This window comes from Oncorhynchus nerka, linkage group LG13 (assembly GCF_034236695.1).
Source record: "Oncorhynchus nerka isolate Pitt River linkage group LG13, Oner_Uvic_2.0, whole genome shotgun sequence".
Taxonomy (NCBI): Eukaryota; Metazoa; Chordata; class Actinopteri; order Salmoniformes; family Salmonidae; genus Oncorhynchus; species Oncorhynchus nerka.
In genome coordinates, this window is record NC_088408.1 from 53,548,547 (window position 1) to 53,568,880 (window position 20,334).

The 20,334-nt window shown below is 40.9% G+C and overlaps 1 protein-coding gene across 1 annotated transcript in view; it reads right to left on the reverse strand.

Annotated features, from left to right (window-relative positions):
* The window catches only part of LOC115139692 (ras and EF-hand domain-containing protein homolog), a 53,082-nt gene extending 38,148 nt beyond the window's left edge, over window positions 1-14,934 (reverse strand). The window contains exon 1 of the mRNA XM_029677350.2: window positions 13,757-14,934. Coding sequence (XP_029533210.1) covers window positions 13,757-13,914 — 158 coding nt within the window. The 5' untranslated portion in view covers window positions 13,915-14,934. The remainder of the gene's footprint in view (window positions 1-13,756) is intronic.
* Window positions 14,935-20,334: the final 5,400 nt, after the last annotated feature.

Consider the following 20,334-nt stretch of genomic DNA (forward strand, 5'->3'; position numbering starts at 1 on the left):
ACAGGAGGAGGCAGGTAGCTGGGTCCAGGGGCAGGCAGAAGGTCATACACAGGGGGTCCAAAAAGGCAACGGTACAGGCAGGGAAAAGGCTAATAACGTTGTCCGGGAGATCAGGCAATAGGTTGATAACAGGAAACCCGATAGGCTAAAGTACAGGCAGGGAATAGGCATAAGGAGTCGTTAGTGAGGCAGGCAAAAACTATCATACACAGGAGGATTAAATTACAGGAAAAACAGCATTCCAGATAGAAGTGTGTCTCAAAACAAACAATACCTCACATTGATGGGGTGAAAAGAACTGAACTAAATAGTGTGTGATAATGACATACAGGTGTGTGAACAGGTGATCAGAATTTAGGTGATTGGGATCTGGAAAGTGAGCTGCGTTCAGGGGATCTATGTGACTGAGAGTGTGAGCTTGAAAGTGGGCTGGAAAGTGAGCTGCGTTCAGGGGATTTACGTGTTTGAGAGTGTGAGTTGGAAGCAGACGTTACAGTGTGTGAGTGTGTGGGAGGGAGGGGCGCACGTGGGATCTCTTTCTGTCTTAATCCGGGAAGAGTCTTATGACTAGGTTGTGAGGGTTGTAATTTCAAACCAAGATCTTAGGTTTTCCCAAAAACATGACACGTATTATTTGAGTTCTTCAACCTTTTTTGCACTGCATGACATTTTGTGCATGATTCTTGTATAACTTTACAATCTAAGGAACTGGGTTCTGTAATGACTGGTGACTTTCACTTAAAGTTATAACAAGAGTGGTTTATTTAACTTGTTAATTAATTACTGTGCTAGAAACTTTACACTCTATACTTCATAAAGGGTTTTAGAACTAGTTTATTGTTTATGAATCAGTGATTATTTAACTTGTGAGTCATCTATTTACTACTGAATAATAAAGTATATATACACTAAACTAACTACTATTTATTCTACAAAAATGTCTTATAAACCATTTACAAACTCTTTATAAAATATAACCTAATGTAAAGTATAACCGTTAAGATATATTCTTAAAATCACAAGTAGCCACCAACAAGTCACACCAAGTCACAAATCGTGATAATCCATCTCACAGGTTCCACATACAATTTAATTTGCATCAGTAATCTAGTGTAGGAGTTGTTCTCTGCTCACCCAGAGGGGGCTATGGGGGTGGTCTACGTCTACAGCAGGAATGTTCAGGTAGGGACTTCCGTTTAGACACTACACCTGCTGAGTGGGGAGCTGGCAGCCAAAGGAGAAAATATGTCTGTCTACAGTATCTCTAGAGGTCAGGCCAGCGGTATATTCACTAGGAACCAAATGGAATCAAATGGGCCAAAACAGGCAGGGACTAACCTGAACTTGTCCAATAAGAAATGCCAGTTTTCACTGCAAAATGTTTTCTGTTGCAAAAATGTGTTGCTATGTGTAGCACAGGAGGTTGGTGGTACCTTAATTGGGGAGGACGGGCTTGTGATAACACATTTAAATGCCCCCCCCCCCCAAAAAAAAGGTTGGCTTGGAACAACAAGCACCACCAGCGCCGGCACCGCAGCTGCCTGTTCTGACTTATGATCTGTTATAATCTCGGAGCAGCAGACATGTACATGGAAAATAAAATATGGATGGAATCTTACTTCTCTGAAATTGCCAGTGGAACCGGAGGAGCCACGAACGCGGTAAGACAAGCTACATTGCTACGTTGTATTGGAGCACCAGTGCAGAGAATATTCGCCAATCTACCGGGAGAAAAGGTACATTTGCACAGACTGTAGCTGTGCTTGACCATGGTGCTTGCCTACGGAGCTGTGAGGGGAACGGCACCTCAGTACCTCCAGGCTCTGATCAGGCCCTACACCCAAACAAGGGCACTGCGTTCATCCACCTCTGGCCTGCTCGCCTCCCTACCACTGAGGAAGTACAGTTCCCGCGCAGCCCAGTCAAAACTGTTCGCTGCTCTGGCCCCCCAATGGTGGAACAAACTCCCTCACGACGCCAGGACAGCGGAGTCAATCACCACCTTCCGGAGACACCTGAAACCCCACCTCTTTCAGGAATACCTAGGATAGGATAAAGTAATCCTTCTCACCCCCCTTAAAAGATTTAGATGCACTATTGTAAAGTGGCTGTTCCACTGGATGTCTTAAGGTGAACGCACCAATTTGTAAGTCGCTCTGGATAAGAGCGTCTGCTAAATGACTTAAATGTAAATGTAATGTTGATGTCTACTTTACACCACAGAGAAATGTGGTGTTGGAAAGGCACAAGTTCAGACAAAGTGTACAGGCTCAAGACAAACTATTGATGCTTATGTGAATGCATTAAGAGAACTGGCTAAATCATGTGAGTTTGATGTACTGGAGTCAGACGTGTTGAGGGATCAGCTAGTGGAAAAATGTGCATACAAAAGACAGAGATAAATTGCTGCAGGAAGAAGGGTTAGCACTACAAAGAGCTCTCACCGTTGCTAGAATATTTGAAGCAGCACAGGCAGAATCAAAAGTGCCTTCTAATCATTTTGGCAAGGCTAAAGACAGTCATGTTTATTTTATTGGAGGATGTGCAAATGCTAATAAACAGAGCGGTAAGAGCACGAAATGGAAACAAAAGCACTGATACAGAGGAATGCAATAGCGGCACAAAATGTTTCAGATGTGGACTGACAACACACAAAGCAGTTGAATGTGGAGCTAATGCAACTAAATGCTTGTCTGTAAGAAAACAGACAATTTTGCCAGGGTCTGTAGAAAAAAGAAATAGAACAAAAGAACAAAAGCAAGGTGACAAACATAAAGACAGAGACAAAGCTAAAACTGACAAACCAGTTAGAGCTGTGAATAAACCTGAATCCGACAAGTTTGTGTATTCAATCGGTCATGAGGGGAAAGAAACAGTGAAAGTCAATGGACAAAGCTGAACATGAGCATTGATACAAGCAGTGGAAGGAATTTCATCGGAGAAGCCCTGTTCAAGAGAACCGTTGCCACACAGGAATGGAACTTAAAGAGACTAAGAAAAAGTTATGCTTATGCTCAGACTACGCCACTACAGTGTGTAGGTTACTTCGATGCAGAGTTAGTGTGGAATAAAAGAGAAACAAAAGGCCAGAGCTTTGTGATCAGACAAAATGCAGAGGCATTGCTACTGTTGGATTTGAAATTTTGAACATTGAGATATTAAAAACATGATAGATCAGACGCATAGTATATTAAGGAGTGAGATCTGTAGAAAGACAGAGTGGCTGTGGAATGTGCTGGGTGGACGGGAGGATCCCAAAGGATTGCTATAGGGGAGACAGATGGACATCTGTGGACTAGGTGAAGGAGGGGTTGAGGTCAGGAGGTGAGGTCAGATCCCCTGAAGGGAGTAATAAAGGTGTACTACCCTTTTCCTGTGGAACCATAACATGTAAGGATTGGAGAGAAGGAGGAGTGTCTTAAGGGGAATATATATGCCTGTGATGGAAGAAATGTTGGGTTGTCTGAATTACAGCTGTACCGATCCTTTGGGAAGAATTATACTTGGTTAAAGCTTCTCTAGTGTCTGTGAGTTATTTACTCTGAAAAATAAGAACCTAACACTTGTAAAGGAAAACATGTTTGACTTGAAAATACTGAGCACAAGAGATAATGTCAATTCAGTAGAGCAATCACCAGGCAGATTTCTGCAGCTAGCACAGGAATATGAGTCCTTTTTCCAAGGACTTGGACATATCATTGGAAACAGTCACAAAGTTATGGTGAATAAGAAAATAGCCCTTGTAGCTCAAGGCCTGAGATGCGTTCCTTATCCAATGCTGGAAGCTGTCAATCAAGAACTAGACAAGTTGTTAGATGATGATATCATCGAAGAAGTGAATGAAGCATCAGAATGAATTTCCAATATTCTCCTCATTCCAAAGAAAGACACAAAAGAAGTCAGAGTTTGTGCTGAGAACCGAACAAAGCTGTCATACGAGAACGACACCCAGTTCCCACAGTAGACAGTATACTGCAAGCAATGCAAGGAGCGAAAGTGTTTGCAAAACTGGGCGCGAGAAAAGGATTTTGGCAAGTTGAACTAGAATCAAGAAACCCAACAACAGAGGATGCTACAGATTGAAGAAAGTTCCTTTCAGATTATCAATCGCATCTGAGGCCTACCAGAAAGCCATGGACGTTATGCTATGTGGATTACAAGTTGTAGTTTGCTACATGGACAATGTTGTTGTCTAGTGAACTGGAACAGAGACTGAGGAAAGTATTCTAAGGATTCCAAGAGAGGACTGACACTTGTTGAAGACATTGTGTACATTGCAAGTATGGAGAATGGAAAGTTGGAAGCCAAGTTCAGAGACAAACGCTATGTATTACTGGGACAAACCTCAGACAACTAATTTGAACTAGCACAGAATATAGCTCACTATGGCTAGACCCATAAGGAACGTCACCTTCGACACACTCCTTTCCGACTTGAGTTTAGCATTCCAGAACCTGCAAGTGACTTACGTGTGAATAATGAATCTTTAGAAGCTGAGACATCTCAGTACAGCCCATCTGTGGAAGTATCTCATGGTTCTTTGGAAAACTTTGAATCACAAGTGACTACCAGAAGTGGTAGAGTTGTGAGACATGGACATTATCAAGGACATGGTAATGTAAAAATGTCTGAAATCAAAGAACTGATATAAGATTAGTATCAAAGGAGTTACAGAAATGTTCAATTTGACTGTTAAATTTTGTTCATATAGAATCACAGAAAAATTGCTGTTGACTTTAAAACCTCTTAACTTCTTATGGCTGGGGGGCAGTATTGAGTAGCTTGGATGAATAAATTGCCCAAAGTAAATGGCCTGCTCCTCAGTCTCAGTTGCTAATATATGCATATTATTATTAGTATTGGATAGAAAACACTCTAACGTTTCTAAAAGCTGTTTGAATGATGTCTGTGAGTATAACAGAACTCATTTGGCAGACAAAATCCTGGGGAGAAATCAAAACAGGAAGTGAGAGATCTGAGCATTGTATGTATTCACCACAGTTCCCAATGAAATCCCCTTGATATTAATGATGTTGCACTGCCTAGGGGTTCCACTAGATGTCAACCATCTATAGAAATTTGAATGAGACTTATACTGTGTTGTGGGAGTGAATGAGAGCAGAATCTATCAGGTGTCTGGCAGTCAGCCATTTTCTGATCACACGCATTCCTCATGGTATCCACTTGCGTTCCATTGCTCATCAAGACACAAAGGAATACTCGGGTTGGAACTTTATTGAAGCTATATGTTAAAAACATCCTAATGATTGATTCTGTACTTACAGTGTAGTTTGAAATGTTTCTTCGACCTGTAATATAACTTTTTGAAGTTTTTGTCTGACCTAACGCTGACCAGAATGAGCGTTTGGATATGTATACCAAACGCGCTAACAAAAGAAGGTATTTAGACATAAATAACGGACATTATCGAACAAAACAAACATTTATTGTGGACCTGGGATTCCTGGAGTGCTTTCTGATGTAGATCATCAAAGGTAAGGGAATATTTATCATGTAATTTCTTGTTTATGTTGACGCCAACATGGCGGCTATTGTGACTAATTCTTCTGAGCGTCGTCTCAGATTATTGCATGGTTCGCTTATTTCTTAAACTTTTTTTAAAATCAGACACAGCGGTTGCATTAAGGAGAGGTATATCTATAATTCCATGTGTATAACTTGTATTATCATCTACATTTATGATGAATATTTCTGTTAAATGATGTGGCTATGCAAATTCACTGGATGTTTTTGGAACTAGTGTATGTAACGCGCAAATGTAAACTCATATTTTGATAAATATGAACTTTATCAAACAAAACATACATGTATTGTGTAACATGAAGTCCTATGAGTGTCATCTGATGAAGATCATCAAAGGTTATTGATTCATTTTATCTCTATTTGTGGTTTTTGTGACTCTGGCTGGAAAATCTTTGGCTGGAAAAAAGGCTGTGTTTTTCTGTGGCTATGTGGTGACCTAACATAATCGTTTGTGGTGCTTTTGCTGTAAATCATATTTGAAATCGGACACTATGGTGGGATTAACAACAAGATTAGCTTTAAAATGGTATGAGATACAGTACATGTATGTTTGAGGAATTTTAATTATGAGATTTTCGATGTTTTGAATGTGGCGCCCTGTACTTTCACTGGCTGTTGTCATATCATCCCGTTAACGGGATTGCAGCCCTTTTTTTCAATTTTTGCCTAAATTTATATAAAATATAAGTAGTTATCTTTTGAATGTAAAAGAAAATTGATGTTGTAACATAAATGTTAGAAACAGGAATATTATTGTATTGTGAAAGTGGATTTTAAAAGTGGATTTTAAATTTAACAAGGTAAGGGATGTAGTATAGTGATTGGACTATCGTGAGATTACCTACCTGTTTTAGTGATGAAGATGTGACTAGAACGAGAGAATGAAAATGACTTTGAACTGTGAAACCTAGGAAAGTATGAGTTGTTATTAAAGCCAGTTAAATGAGAACCACGACTACTTCTTTAATTCAACAACACAACACTACGGTTTGCTATGTGGTGGTCTAATGGGGTGGCAGGTAGTCTAGTGGTTAGAGTGTTGGGCCAGTGACCTAAAGGTTGCTTGATTGAATCCCCGAGCTGACAAAATAAAAATCTGTCATTATGAACAGCGTTGTTAACCTTGTTAGCCTTGTTAACCCACTGTTCCTAGGCCGTCATTGGAAATAAGAATTTGTTCTTAACTGACCTTCGTAGTTAAATTAAGGTTCAACTAAAAAAAATACACCCCTGCTGCTGTCTTTCTGTGTAAAGGTGCTGTCCCGCTGACAGACTACAGAGGGCAGTGTAACTCCATGTGAGTGATACTCACCACATGGCTATCTCTCTTGCTCTTCGTGGCATCAAAAAGGTGCCAATACTCACTTATATTTCACCATACTTCATTTGATGTCATTGATTGCTATTAATACAAATCCAAGTATAACAACCAATAACTTATTCCTCAGTTACACATAAACATATTGGTTGTTTGAGAGGATATTGACGTAAGTATGATAGATGTTACTGTGGTAGCACTTCTCAGTGAAGGATGACCAGGAGAGGCTTGACCTTTCCCAGAACCTTGAGGAACGACTACAACCTTTGACACGAGCCTTAACCACAGACACCAAATTGACCTATGCTGCTCTTGGGCTGCAACACTGACCGAAGACAAAGAAAGAACAATATTATGTCTCTTTACATTGGAAAGTGTATGCAGGGTAAGTGCTCTATGTGCTGACTGTGTATGTCATCAGTAGGTAAAGTATGTGTTATGTATATAATGCATGTATAGGATGAGGATCCTTTATTAGACCCATACTTCTGCTGTTCTTCACTTCTGAATTCATGAATAATGCACTTCTCCCCTCATTGGGGATGTTCTGGTGGACAGGTTGCTCAGCGACCAGCAGCTCAGCAGGAGCCCTCACAGATCGTTTAGACAGATCAGTCCTTTGGTCCGCAGGCAGGGTCATGACGTCAGCAGGTGCTTGGTTCTGCCCCTTTCTGAGGTGGTCCAAACAGGACACACACTGCAGGTACTCCTCATACACACTCGTGTCCTCTGATACCTGGCCGCTGGCTCCCGAATCTAGACGTTCCCCCTCTAGCATGACATTAGATGATCCATCAGGTATGATACTTCTAGTTCCCTCAAGGCATTTTCTACGGTCCTCATCCCCCACAAAAAAATCTGTCCTCTCTCCCTCTCCCCAGGCCCCTTCGCTTGTATCAGGTGAAAATATGAGGTCATGGACTCTGGATAAAGGATCATACCCAGGCAGCCGTAGGATAGTGTCTCTGTCCACTGAGGTGTTTCAGGTTCTGTCACTGCTGTCTGTCTTTCAAACTCTCACTGATGGAAGCACCATCTTTCCCCACAGGACGAGGAGGTATTGGTAGTCTGTGCTGCCTGAAGGTTGTCAAGGCCAAGCAACTGTGTTTGGTCATTGGGATCCTCTTGTGGCTCAGGGGATAGGACCAGCTCCATGTGCTCAGGGCTCTCCCTAAGCTCAGGCCTAGATAAGACAGGGCCATCTGGGGTGTGGGAGAGAAGGCAGGGCAGTGGGGTGATGTATGGAAGCCTGCTCAGAGGCTCTAGACGGGGTTCAGATCCAGAGACGTCCCCCCAATAACACTCCCTGTTAGACCCTGCAGGACCACACACTTCTTTGACCCTCTGGTTACACCATCTGACTCTGTGGCCACACTCTGTGTCCTGTGAACTACAACCTCTGTCCCTGTCTCCATTCCCCCTGTCCCGTCCTTACTCTGCTCCTGTTTGGCACTGAAATCACACCCAATGCGGAAATCAAAATGCCAGAAAGTGAGATATGTACTGAAGCCTAAATAGATTATACACATGGGCTATCATCCATGCAAGTCACAATGCACTGGTTTGTGATGCAATTAGTCATTCATATCATAAACTAGCAGAAGGAAGGATATCCAACAATGGGAATATTTTATAAACCACAACCTACACGAAGACTGACTGCTATGTTGACATTACCATCAATCAAGACTACCTAAACCATTTTAACTGGAACAACCATCTCAGTAGCGGGTGCAATAAATCCAACCCCTTACAGATTGGATTAGTTTAAAATGTAAGTTCTTTATCATAGTATAGTATAAGATCAATTAATCAATCAATGTGCATGAGGAAACATAGATATTAAAACAAACTATTCAACACAAATCTACCTACAACAAAGCATGCTGAGAGATATGATAAGCTCCCTAAAAAAGCAGGAAACTAGGAAGAAACCCAGAGAGGAACCAGGGTCCTCTTCTGAGGTGGCCAGTCCTCTTCTGGCTGTACCTGGTGGAGATTATAAGAGTACATGGCCATTAACGCTATATCATAGACAGAACAATCAGCCAGATATTTCCCCGGATATATAAATGTGAAGCATCCGGTTGGCGTTTTCACTCACTACCAAATATGGTGATGAGAGGAAGCCCAGTGACTGGCTATGGGAGAAGATGGAGCGAGTGTCACGCCCTGAACATAGAAAGCCTTTTTATTCTCTATTTTGGTTAGGTTGGGGTGGGGTGGGGTGTGACTAGGGTGGGTGATCTAGTGCATGTATTTCTATGTTGGCTTGGTATGGTTCCCAATCAGAGGCAGCTGTTTATCGTTGTTTCTGATTGGAGATCATATTTAGACAACCATTTCACCACTGTGTTTTGTGGGATCTTGTTTTTGTGTTAGTGCCTGTGAGCACTGCATTTGCGTCACGTTACTCTTTATTGTTTGTGTGTTTCATTTAATAAACATGTGGAACTCTACGCACGCTGCGCCTTGGTCCGACATTCATTATAACGATCGTGAAAGCGAGATGGATTTTGGCCGACATTCTGCAATTTTTCTCCCTGATGAAACATTTGATTTCAATAGAGCTTTCTGTTTCCAAAACTAGAATCTGTAACAAACAGAGTAACTACGTTTTGAAGACGTTACCCTTGTCAAGACCCGGTTACGAACTCAGGTCTCCGGTGTGAGAACCAGTCACTTAGCAAACTGAGCCACTAATAGTCGGCAGAACCCAGAAGATGAAGCAGACAGTGTCTGTGTTTTAATGGGAACAAGGGAAAACAAAAGGGTCAAAAAGCACAATGGGGGCATGTAGTGGCAAAAACCGGAACAACCCTGGCCAAATCCTGACAACCCTTTGCCAAAGTTTTTTTAAATTGCGTTGTTTATAAGAAGTGCAAGGGCAAATTTAGTTATTGGACATGCACACTTCACAGTGTATACATTTTTGCTAATTTATTAAAAATAAAAAACAGAAATACCTTATTTACAGAAGTATTCAACCCTTTACTATGAGACTCAAAATTGAGTTCAAGTGCATCCTGTTTCCATTGATCATCTTTGAGATGTTTCTACAACTTGATTGGAGTCCACCTGTGGTAAATTCAATTGATTGGACATGATTTGGAATGGCACATACCTGTATAAGGTCCCACAGCTGTATGCCAGAGCAAAAACCAAGCCACGAGGTCGAAAGAATTGTCTGTAGCGCTCCGAAATAGGATTGTGTTGAGGCACAGATCGGGGGAAGGGTCCCAAAACATTTATGCAGCATTGAAGTTCCCCAAGATCACAGGGGCCTCTATCATTCTTAAATGGAAGATGTTTGGAACCACCAAGACTCTTCCTAGAGCTGGTTTCCCGGGATGAGATGACCCAATGGTCACTCTGACAGAGCTCCAGAGTTCCTCTGTGGAGATGGGAGAACCTTCCAGAAGGACAACCATCTCTGCAGCACCCCACCAATCAGGCCTCTATGGTAGAGTGGCCAGACAGAAGCCACTCCTCAGTAAAAGGCACATGACAGCCCACTTGGAGTTTGCCAAAAGTCAGCTAAAGACTCAAACCATGAGAAACACGATTCTCTGGTCTGATGAAACCAAGATTGAACTCTTTGGCCTGAATGCCAAGTGTCACGTTTGGAGGAAACCTGACACCATCCCTATGGTGAAGCATGGTGGTGGCGGCCACATCATGCTGTGGGGATGTTTTTCAGAGGCAGGGACTGGAAGACTAGTCAGGACAGAGGCAAAGATGAAATGAGCTAAGTACAGAGAGATCCTTTATGAAAACCTTCTCCAGAGCGACCAGGAACTTAAACTAGGGTGAAGGTTCACCTTCCAACAGGACAACGACCCTAAGCACACAGCCAATACAATACAGGAGCCTCTGAATGTCCTTGAGTGGCCCAGCCAGAGCCTGGACTTGAACCCGATTGAATATCTCTGGAGAGACCTGAAAATAGCTGTGCAGCAACAATCCCAAATCAACCTGACAGAGTTTGAGAGGATCTGCAGAGAAGAATGTGAGAAACTTCCCAAATACAGGTGTTCCAAGCTTGTAGCGTCATACCCAAGAAGACCTGATGCTGTAATCACTGCAAAAGTTGCTTCAACAAATTACTGAATAAAGGGTCTGAATACTTATGTAAATGTGATATTTCCGTTTTTTATTTGTAATAAATTAGCAAAAGTGTATAAAAAAAGTTTTTGCTTCGTCATTATGGGATATTGTGTGTAGATTCAATCAATTTTAGAATAAGGCTGTAACGTAGCAAAATGTGGAAAAAGTGAAGGGGTCTGAATACTTTCCGAAGGCGCATAGAATTGTGTTGGTAGCAAGAATTTTGTATAATAATTTCAATAGAAAAGTGATTTGTTGAATCAATCAATTTTTGTTTATCAGTTCATAAACCAAGTGACATGGCATCAGAACATCAAAGATGTTTTCCCTGCTTTTTTGTAACCTGTATGGCGCAGCGGCAAGCATTTTTGTCCTTAAGTGTAACTGGTACACTTTTTTTTTTATGCCAATTTTTTTGCCAAAACTAACGTAAGTAATTTTGAGCCTACCCAAAAAAAGGGTGAGATATGTACAGTTGAAGTCAGAAGTTTACATACACTTAGGTTGGAGTCATTAAAACTTGTTTTTCAACCACTCAACATATTTCTTGTTATAACAAACTACAGTTTTGGCAAGTCGGTTAGGATATCTACTTTGTGCATGACACAAGTCATTTTTCCAACAATTGTTTACAGACGGATTACTTCACTTATAATTCACTGTATCACAATTCAAGTGGGTCAGAAGTTTAAACAGCTTGGAAAATTGCAGAAAATTATGTCATGGCTTTAGAAGCTTCTGATAGGCTAATTGACATACTTTGAGTCAATTGGAGGTGTACCTGTGGATGTATTTCAAGGCCTACCTTCAAACTCAGTGCCTCTTTGCTCGACTTCATGGGAAAATCTAAAGAAATCAGCCAAGACCTCAGAAAAAAGAAAAAAATTGCAGACCGCCACAAATCGTATACCCTGTATATACCATACCATGTACTATACCTTGTACAAAACAATGTATATACTATATATGTATACTGTATATACTCATCCTTGGGAGAAATTTCCAAATACCTGAAGGTACCATGTTCATCTGTACAAACAATAGTAGGCAAGTATAAACACCATGGGACCACGCAGCCATCATACCGCTCAGGAAGGAGATGCTTTCTGTCTCCTAGAGATTAACTTACTTTGGTGCGAAAAGTGCAAATCAATTCCAGAACAACAGCAAAGAACCTTGTGAAGATGCTGGAGGAAACAGGTACAACAGTATTTATATCCACAGTCAAATGAGTCCTATATCTACATAACCTAAAAGGCTCCTCAGCAAGGAAGAAGCCACTGCTCCAAAACCGCCATAAAAAAGCCAGACTACGGTTTGCAACTTCACATGGGGACAAAGATCTTACTTTTTTGAGAAATGTCCTCTGGTCTGATGAAACAAAACTAAAACTGTTTGGCCATAATGACCATCGTTATGTTTGGAGGACAAGGGGGTAGGCTTGCAAGCCGAATAACACCATCCCAACCGTGAAGCACAGGGGTGGAAGCATCATGTTGTGGGGGTGCTTTGCTGCAGGAGGGACTAGTGCATTTCACAAAATAGATGGCGTCATGAGGAAGGAAAATTATGTGAATATATTGAAGCAACATCTCAAGACATCAGTCAGGAAGTTAAAGCTTGCTCGCAAATGGGTCTTCCAAATGGACAATGACCCCAAGCATACTTCCAAAGTTGTGGCATAATGGCTTAAGGACAACAAAGTCAAGTTATTGGAGTGGCCATCACAAAACCCTAACCTTAATCAATCAATTGTGTGAGCAAGGAGGCCTACAAACCTGACTCAGTTACACCAGCTCTGTCAGGAGAAATGGGCCAAAATTCACCCAACTTATTGTGGGAAGCTTGTGGAAGGCTACCCGAAACGTTTGACCCTAGTTAAACAATTTAAAGTCAATGCTACTGTTGGGGTTAGTTTCCTTGTTCCTTGTCAATATCTTTAATTAAATAATTTAAAAACCTTTATTAATGCAATTGCAGACAGAAGTTGACACCAGGAACATAGCACGCATGTTTCCGAGTAAGTTCTGCAAAATATAAAAGGTCCCAAGTTATTTTATTAAACCCGATATCCAACCCTTGTGATGTCACTGCATACGTCATTACCTTCTACTCTCCAGACCAAGCCCATGCATACACAGCTATATAAACTTGCAAGAGATATACAATAGCTCCAGTGTTTTCTAAGACCTAGGCAATAAATGTCCACTCCCAAAAGTTGATTTATTGTAGAATGTCTGACTAGTCTCTTATCCCCTACACTCCCCTGCAGAGTTCTGTCTCAGTCACACATTTCTCAGAGGGGTCCATTTATAAGAGGCAGAGAGACCAGAAAACAACTGTGGAACAATACAAAACCTCTATAATGAAAACATATATTGTTAATCTGTAGTCTAGAAGCCTATAAATGTAAGGAGGGCGGGATCTTATAACCCCTCCCCTTCAATTAATACAACATAAGCATAATCAATTATTATAATACATCAAACATTTTGTACAGCCCCTATCATCACCCCTAGGTGAACTCCTGACACTACCAAATACTAATTGCGTTTATGTAAACTTCTGACCCACTGGGAATGTGACGAAAGAAATAAAAGATTAAATAAATCATTCACTCGAAAATTATTCTTACATTTCACATTCTTAAAATAAAGTAGTGATCCTAACTGACCTAATACAGGGAACGTTTACTAAGATTAAATGTCAGGAATTGTGAAAAACTGAGTTTAAATATATTTGGCTAAGGTGTATGTAAACTTCCAACTTCAACTGGACGTCACTCACCGTGGAAGTAGAAGAAAGTGTCCTCTGGTAACGGGGGTCTCCATGGAGATGTTGAGCCCTGATCTGACACAGACCAGAAACAGCTTTGGATCCAGAGGTTCCAGCGCCATCTTCCTTGGGGGCTTCCAATTCAAGATGGGATCCGGAGGTACCTGCATCTTCGTCCTTTGTTCCGTCTCCCTCTCCGGTGGTTTCTACCTCGGGTTCAGATCCTCGGAGCTCCCACCCTCATCAGACCATGAGGCTGCCTGAGAGACCGGCCCATTCAATATCACCAGCTGTCATCATAGGCAGCTCTACGGTGAGAAACATCTCAGTTCCCAAGGCAAAAACCCTGTGCTTACGCAGGAGCACGAGTACAGGACATCACAAGGCTGCTTCCGACTGTTCTATGACAGATGCCAGGAGCTGACACTGTCGTAATACATGTGTGTGGGGGGGTGGGGTGGGGGGGTCAAACGACATCAGGAGGGCTAACTTGAAACATTTCAAAATTGGTTTTAAAGAACTGATTTCAGCATTAAAAGACTACAAACAACGGTCAATCCTTATAGGTCCAGTACCATCGTGGGGCCGCAGTTGTGAAAGATTAATCAGACTGCTGGCATTACACATCTGGCTAAAGGACTACTGTAGCTCAACTAGAGTCACTTTTGTAGATAATTTTGACACCTTCTGGAAACAGAAGATACTCTACAGGAATGACGGAGTCCATCCAAATCATCTTGGCTCCTGGACTCTGTCCACGCATTTCAAGGCTGCGTTGAAACAATGACTGTTCAATGATCTAAAACCAGCTCAGTTAATCCCTACAATTGTGACAATGAGTCATCATAATGTTGCATCAAATGTACATGATCCTAGGGGCATTGGCAAACACAATGTAAATAACTAAATATATGTACCCCTAATTGCACCAAATACTTATGTTTATCCTACAGCTATTGTATGCAGTAATCATGAGCCTATGATCCAGAGTTACACTGTTACCACTGAGGCGGTGTGCCCTAGTAGGAAGACCACTTTGTGCAGCTCACCCTGCACTATCAGCTCCAATATAAATAACATGAGTAAGTCTACTTCTGATAATCTCCCCAGCAAAGCATTAAAAACAATCAAGCATCCCATAAAAGTGTTAAAATAGCACATATGCAGCCTGTGAAACAAGGTCCATGAAGTCAATAACTTGCTTGTGTCACGTGTGCTCCCTCTTCCGCCTCTAGGTCACCAGGCTGCTCATTATGGCACACACCTGTCACCATCGTTATGCCCACCTGCGCATCTTCTGACTCACCTGGACTCCATCACTTCCTTGATTACCTGCCCTATATATGTCACTCCTTTTGGTTACTTCCCCTTCCTCATTGTTTCTGCTCCAGTGTCATGTCTGTGCGTTGTTTGTGTTTCTTTTTTTGTATTTAGTTGAGTTTATTAATAAAACACACACTCCCTGAACTTGCTTCCAGACTCTCAACGCACTCGTTACAGCTTGTAACAGATGACATTCATATTCTGATTCTCTGAAACTCAATTAAATAATACATTTGATGATACAGTGGTAGCACTACATGGTTATAACATCTACCGAAAAGACAGAAATGCCAACAGGGGCGTTGTTGCGGTCTATATCCAGAACCACATTCCTGTAAAGCTTAGAGATTATCTAATGTTAAATACTGTTGAAGTAATATGGCTACAGGTTCATCTGCCTCACATAAAGCCCATTCGTGTGGGAAGCTGCTATAGACCACCAAGTGCTAGCAGTCAGTATCTGGATAATATGTGTGAAATGCTTGATCATGTATGTGATATCAACAGAGAATTATATTTTCTGTGTGATTTAAATATTGACTGTCTATCATCAAGCCGCCCACGCAAGAAAAAAACAATGCCTGCAACCTGGTTCAGGTTGTCAGTCAACCTACCAGGGTAGTTACAAACAGCACAGGAATTAAATCATCAACATGTATTGATCACATCTTTACTAATACTGCAGAATTTTGCTTTAAAGCAGGATCCACATCCACAGGATGTAGTGATCACAATATAATAGCCATATCTAGGAAAACCAAAGTTCCAAAGATTGGGCCTAATATAGTGTATAAGAGGTCATACAAAAATAAGTTTTGTAGTGATTCATATGTTGATGATGTGAAGAATATTTGCTGGTCTATGGTGTGTAATGAGGAGCAACCAGACGCTGCACTTGACACCTTTATGAAATTGCTTTTTCCAGTTACTAATAAGCACACAACAATGAAGAAAATTACTGTAGAAACTGTTAAATCCCATTGGATTGATGAGGAATTGAAACATTTTATGGTTGAGAGGGATGAGGCAAAAGGTATGGCAATTCAGTTTGGCAGCCCAACTGATTGGCAAACGTACTGCAAATTAAGAAATCATGTGACTAAATTAAATAAAAATAAACTATACTATGAAACAAAGATAAATTCTATAAAGAATTATATAAAGAAATGTTGTGGGAAAAAGCCATCATTCATTGAATCAGATGGATCATTCTTCACAAAGCACACTGATATTGCCAAGTACTTTAATGACTTTTTTATTGGCAAGATAAGTTAACTTAGGGATGACATGCCAGCAACAAACGTTGACACTACACATCCAAGTATATCGGACCAAATTATGAAAGACAAGAATTGTACTTTTGAATTCCGTAAAGTCAGTGTGGAAGAGGTGAAAAAAATGAAAATGACAAGCCACCAGGGTCTGACAATCTGGATGGAAAATTTGAGGATAATAGCAGATGATGTTGCCACTCCTATTTGCCATATCTTCAATTTAATTCTACTAGAAAGTGAGTTATCTCAGGCCTGGAGGGAAGCTAAAGTCATTCCGCTACCCAAGATTAGTAAAGCCACCTTTACTGGCTCAAATAGCCGACCAACCAGCCTGTTACCAACCCTTAGTAAACTTCTGGTAAAAATTGTGTTTGACCAGATGCAATGCTATTTCACAGTAAACAAATTGACAACAGACTTTCAGTAAGCTTATAGGGAAGACTTCAGTGCAGCTTTGACATTGTCGATCATAGTCTGCTGCTGGAAAAACATCTGTTTTATGGCTTTACACCCCTTACTATAATGTGGATAAAGAGTTACTTGTCTAACAGAACACAGATGGTGTTCTTTAATGGAAGCCTCTCAAACATAATCCAGGTAGAATCAGGAATTCCCAAAGGTAGCTGTTTCGGCCCCTTGTTTTTTTCAATTTTTTTGCTAACGATATGCCACTAACTTTGAGTAAAGCTAGAGTGTCTATGTATGCGGATGACTCAACACTATACATGTTAGCTACTAAAGTGACTGAAATGACTGCAACACTTAATTGAAATTAGTTTCAGAGTGGGTGGCAAGGAATAAGTTAGCCCTAAGTATTTCTAAAACTAAAAGCAGTGTATTTGGAACAAAACATTTACTAAACCCTAGACCTCAACTAAATCTTGTAATAAATAATATGGAAATTGAGCAAGTTGAGATGACTAAACTGCTTGGAGTATCCCTGGATTGTAAATAGTCCAGGCATTGTAAACTGTCATGGTCAAAACATGCTGACACAATAGTAGCTAAGATGGGGAGAAGTATGTCCATAACAAAGTGCTGCTCTGCCTTCCTAAAAACACTATTAACAAGGCAGGTCCTAGTTTTGTCGCTATATTACATAAGGGTTGCGATACATAACTTTAACCCGTTATACAAGAAATTCCCCAAAATGTAAATAGTCCAGGCATGTATATATATCTCCAATGTATCATCCATGTAAAAAGGATGGTGCCTCATTAATTTTTTAAGCAGACTGTCATTAGTCCAAATACAAGATGCTGAGCAACACCTCCGGCAATCTAGGGACGGGCTTACATTGGGCCAACGAAAACAAGAGAAAGCTAACATTCGAATATATTTCAACGGTATTGTTATATTACTCTGACATTAAGTAATGATAGAGATGATTTGTGTTTATGTAGCACTCACCTCAAACACAAAGCACGTGTGTTGGAGTAATAACTGCCCGCTATAACCCCATTGTGTAGGACCCACCTGCAGTGTTGCTGCTAACTGGCCTCCTATTCCACAGGAGGCAGTGTTCTGCTCTGGCAGAGCTTCGTCTTCTCCAGAGAGCACAAACTCTAGAGACGTACGGAGTGGACCCTCACCCCTGCAAGGTAACTCCCACCACCTTTCCCCCAAACACTCACCTTTATTTTCAATGAGTCCCACCATAACGCTGGTATGTTTGAGCTACAGACTTCTGGGCTGTACCATTGGCTTTGTCTATGTCTTCTGCATCCGTAGATACCAATCAGTAGTCTGTTTGATTAATGGGAGCCGAGCTAGAGCTGCGTTTGTGAGACAAGGGTGGATGGATCATGAAAGGGCCCGGGGCTTAAAAAAACAAACATCTGTAGTCCGAATGGTTTGAGCTAAAACTATTAAAAGCTATCTATGAAAAGCTGGACATGCACATGTAACATGTTTTGATCTATGACGCCCAGAAACTACACAAGAGTAGTTCGAAGGCAAGGGGTTCTTCTACATAGAAAATAGGAATTCCCAGGACGTAAATGAAAAGCCCATTTTTCCTTGGGTCTCGGGACTGATAGGTTTAATGAGTAGAATGTGACAGTTGTGATGGAGACGGTGTTCCTCTGCTTCCCTCTCATCCTCTCTGTGACTCACTGTTTGAACAGCCAGGGTATCAAATCGACCTAAGCTGATTAAAGGAGATATTTAATTTATTATGTTTGAGCATTCACTTATCTGTTCTGCTTGTGTCATAAATACCTTTTAATTTGGGAATGAACTGCAGCTGTTGCTTAAGCCTGAGTCAGTGTGTCACCATGCATTTACAGTACACTGTACAGTACTGCAGAGTGAGATTGGATGTAATACAGTAGAGTCTTGGCAGGAGTCTACTGGATGAGCTGGTATGGACTTCATGAATATTGGCATTGGTTCATTATGTTGTCAAGAGGATTATCATACAGTCTGTCATCATGGTTTTGGATTAGCTGTATGTGTTACACAAATATGAATTTTGTTCCAGCAATTTGAAATTTGAAGGGAAAACGTTCTATGCCATTGGAATTCAGAAAGAGGTAAATCACAAACTCGCTTTGTCTTTGCAAACACAAAAATACATTTTCAAGATACATTTTCAACAGGAGATTTTCTCAAACATAATTCCCAGCTCTCTGTTGAGACTGTGTTGTCCTATCTGTAGAAACCCTGTTGTTGGGTTTCTGTAAGTATAGTTCATGCTTCTTTACCTGTAGTGTTCTGTGTTAATCAAATTGTTCCTCTGACTCACCTCAGGGTCGTTCCATAGGACTTGTGCTGTGGCAGTGTTGTGCCTCAACCGATGGCACAAACCACTTTCTGACCACTTCCACCATGGGCAAACATGCATTTAAGGTTTTGTTTAAATCAAAAGGGTTTCAGTCAGAAAGTGATTGAAATCATATGGAACAAACGCTCAAGCTAATTTTCTATTACACTGTCAGTCTTTCCTTTGACTAGTATAATATTAGTCACTTCCTGTGTCTCAATGTTCTACTCTGTGTGTATGTGTATGTATGTGTGGGTCCGTGCGTGCATTCGTCTGTTTCTGTATCAATGCTATGGGAGACATAAGTATGAGAGTAATTGTGCTGCACTGTTTGGGATTTCTCTCACGGGTAGGATGCACTGTAACACTATAGTGGATGTTTAACATCTAGCCCCACACCCCTGACATCTCTTATCCAGGTAGCCTAGTGGTTAGAGCGTTGGGCCAGTAACCAAAAGGTTGCTAGATCAAATCCCTGAGCTGACAAGGTAAAGAACTGTCGTTTGTCCCCTGAATCACCGTCATTGAAAATAAGAATTCGATCTTATTTTATGCCCTGAAAAATCTATTCAGTTCCTCCACATTGAAATGGATGGGGGCCAACTTGAAAATAAGCTGTTGTGACAGATTTTACATTAAATCTATAATGACTCTATGAAACTTTTCCAATGGGTCTCTGTGTTCTGTGGGAAGTTTGGTGTAGATATCATCTATGATACGACGTGATAATAAAGCACATCCCAATGCTGCCCATTCTGTCTCATCAATATACCCAAAAATGCACACAGGTATGACCTTTGATCCCCCAAGATGGACCCATGGAGATGTCATTAACATTCCAATTATGTTATACATTATTTCATACCTCAAGTTCATACATATCAATTGCCTTATTTTGCTATGATTGTTCCCTGATAATACAACATTACATTGCATATCCTCAGTTATGTTGGTCCAAATAAACAATGCCAGTGATAAAACACTTTAGGTAGCTAAATGTGGTTATCAGACCAAAACATAACCCACAGACATGGGCCTTACTGAAAATTGTCATTAGATTTTGCCACGCCAAAATGGGAAAATGTGTGAAATTTGGCCCTCTGGGCCATGGACTCATTTGGGATGCATACTGTGTCTTTAATCATTGTGTAATCCCTATTTGGCTCTTTTTGTGTTTCTTTTAATGCTATTTTTATTATGTTAATTCAGAATGTATTATTAATATTTTT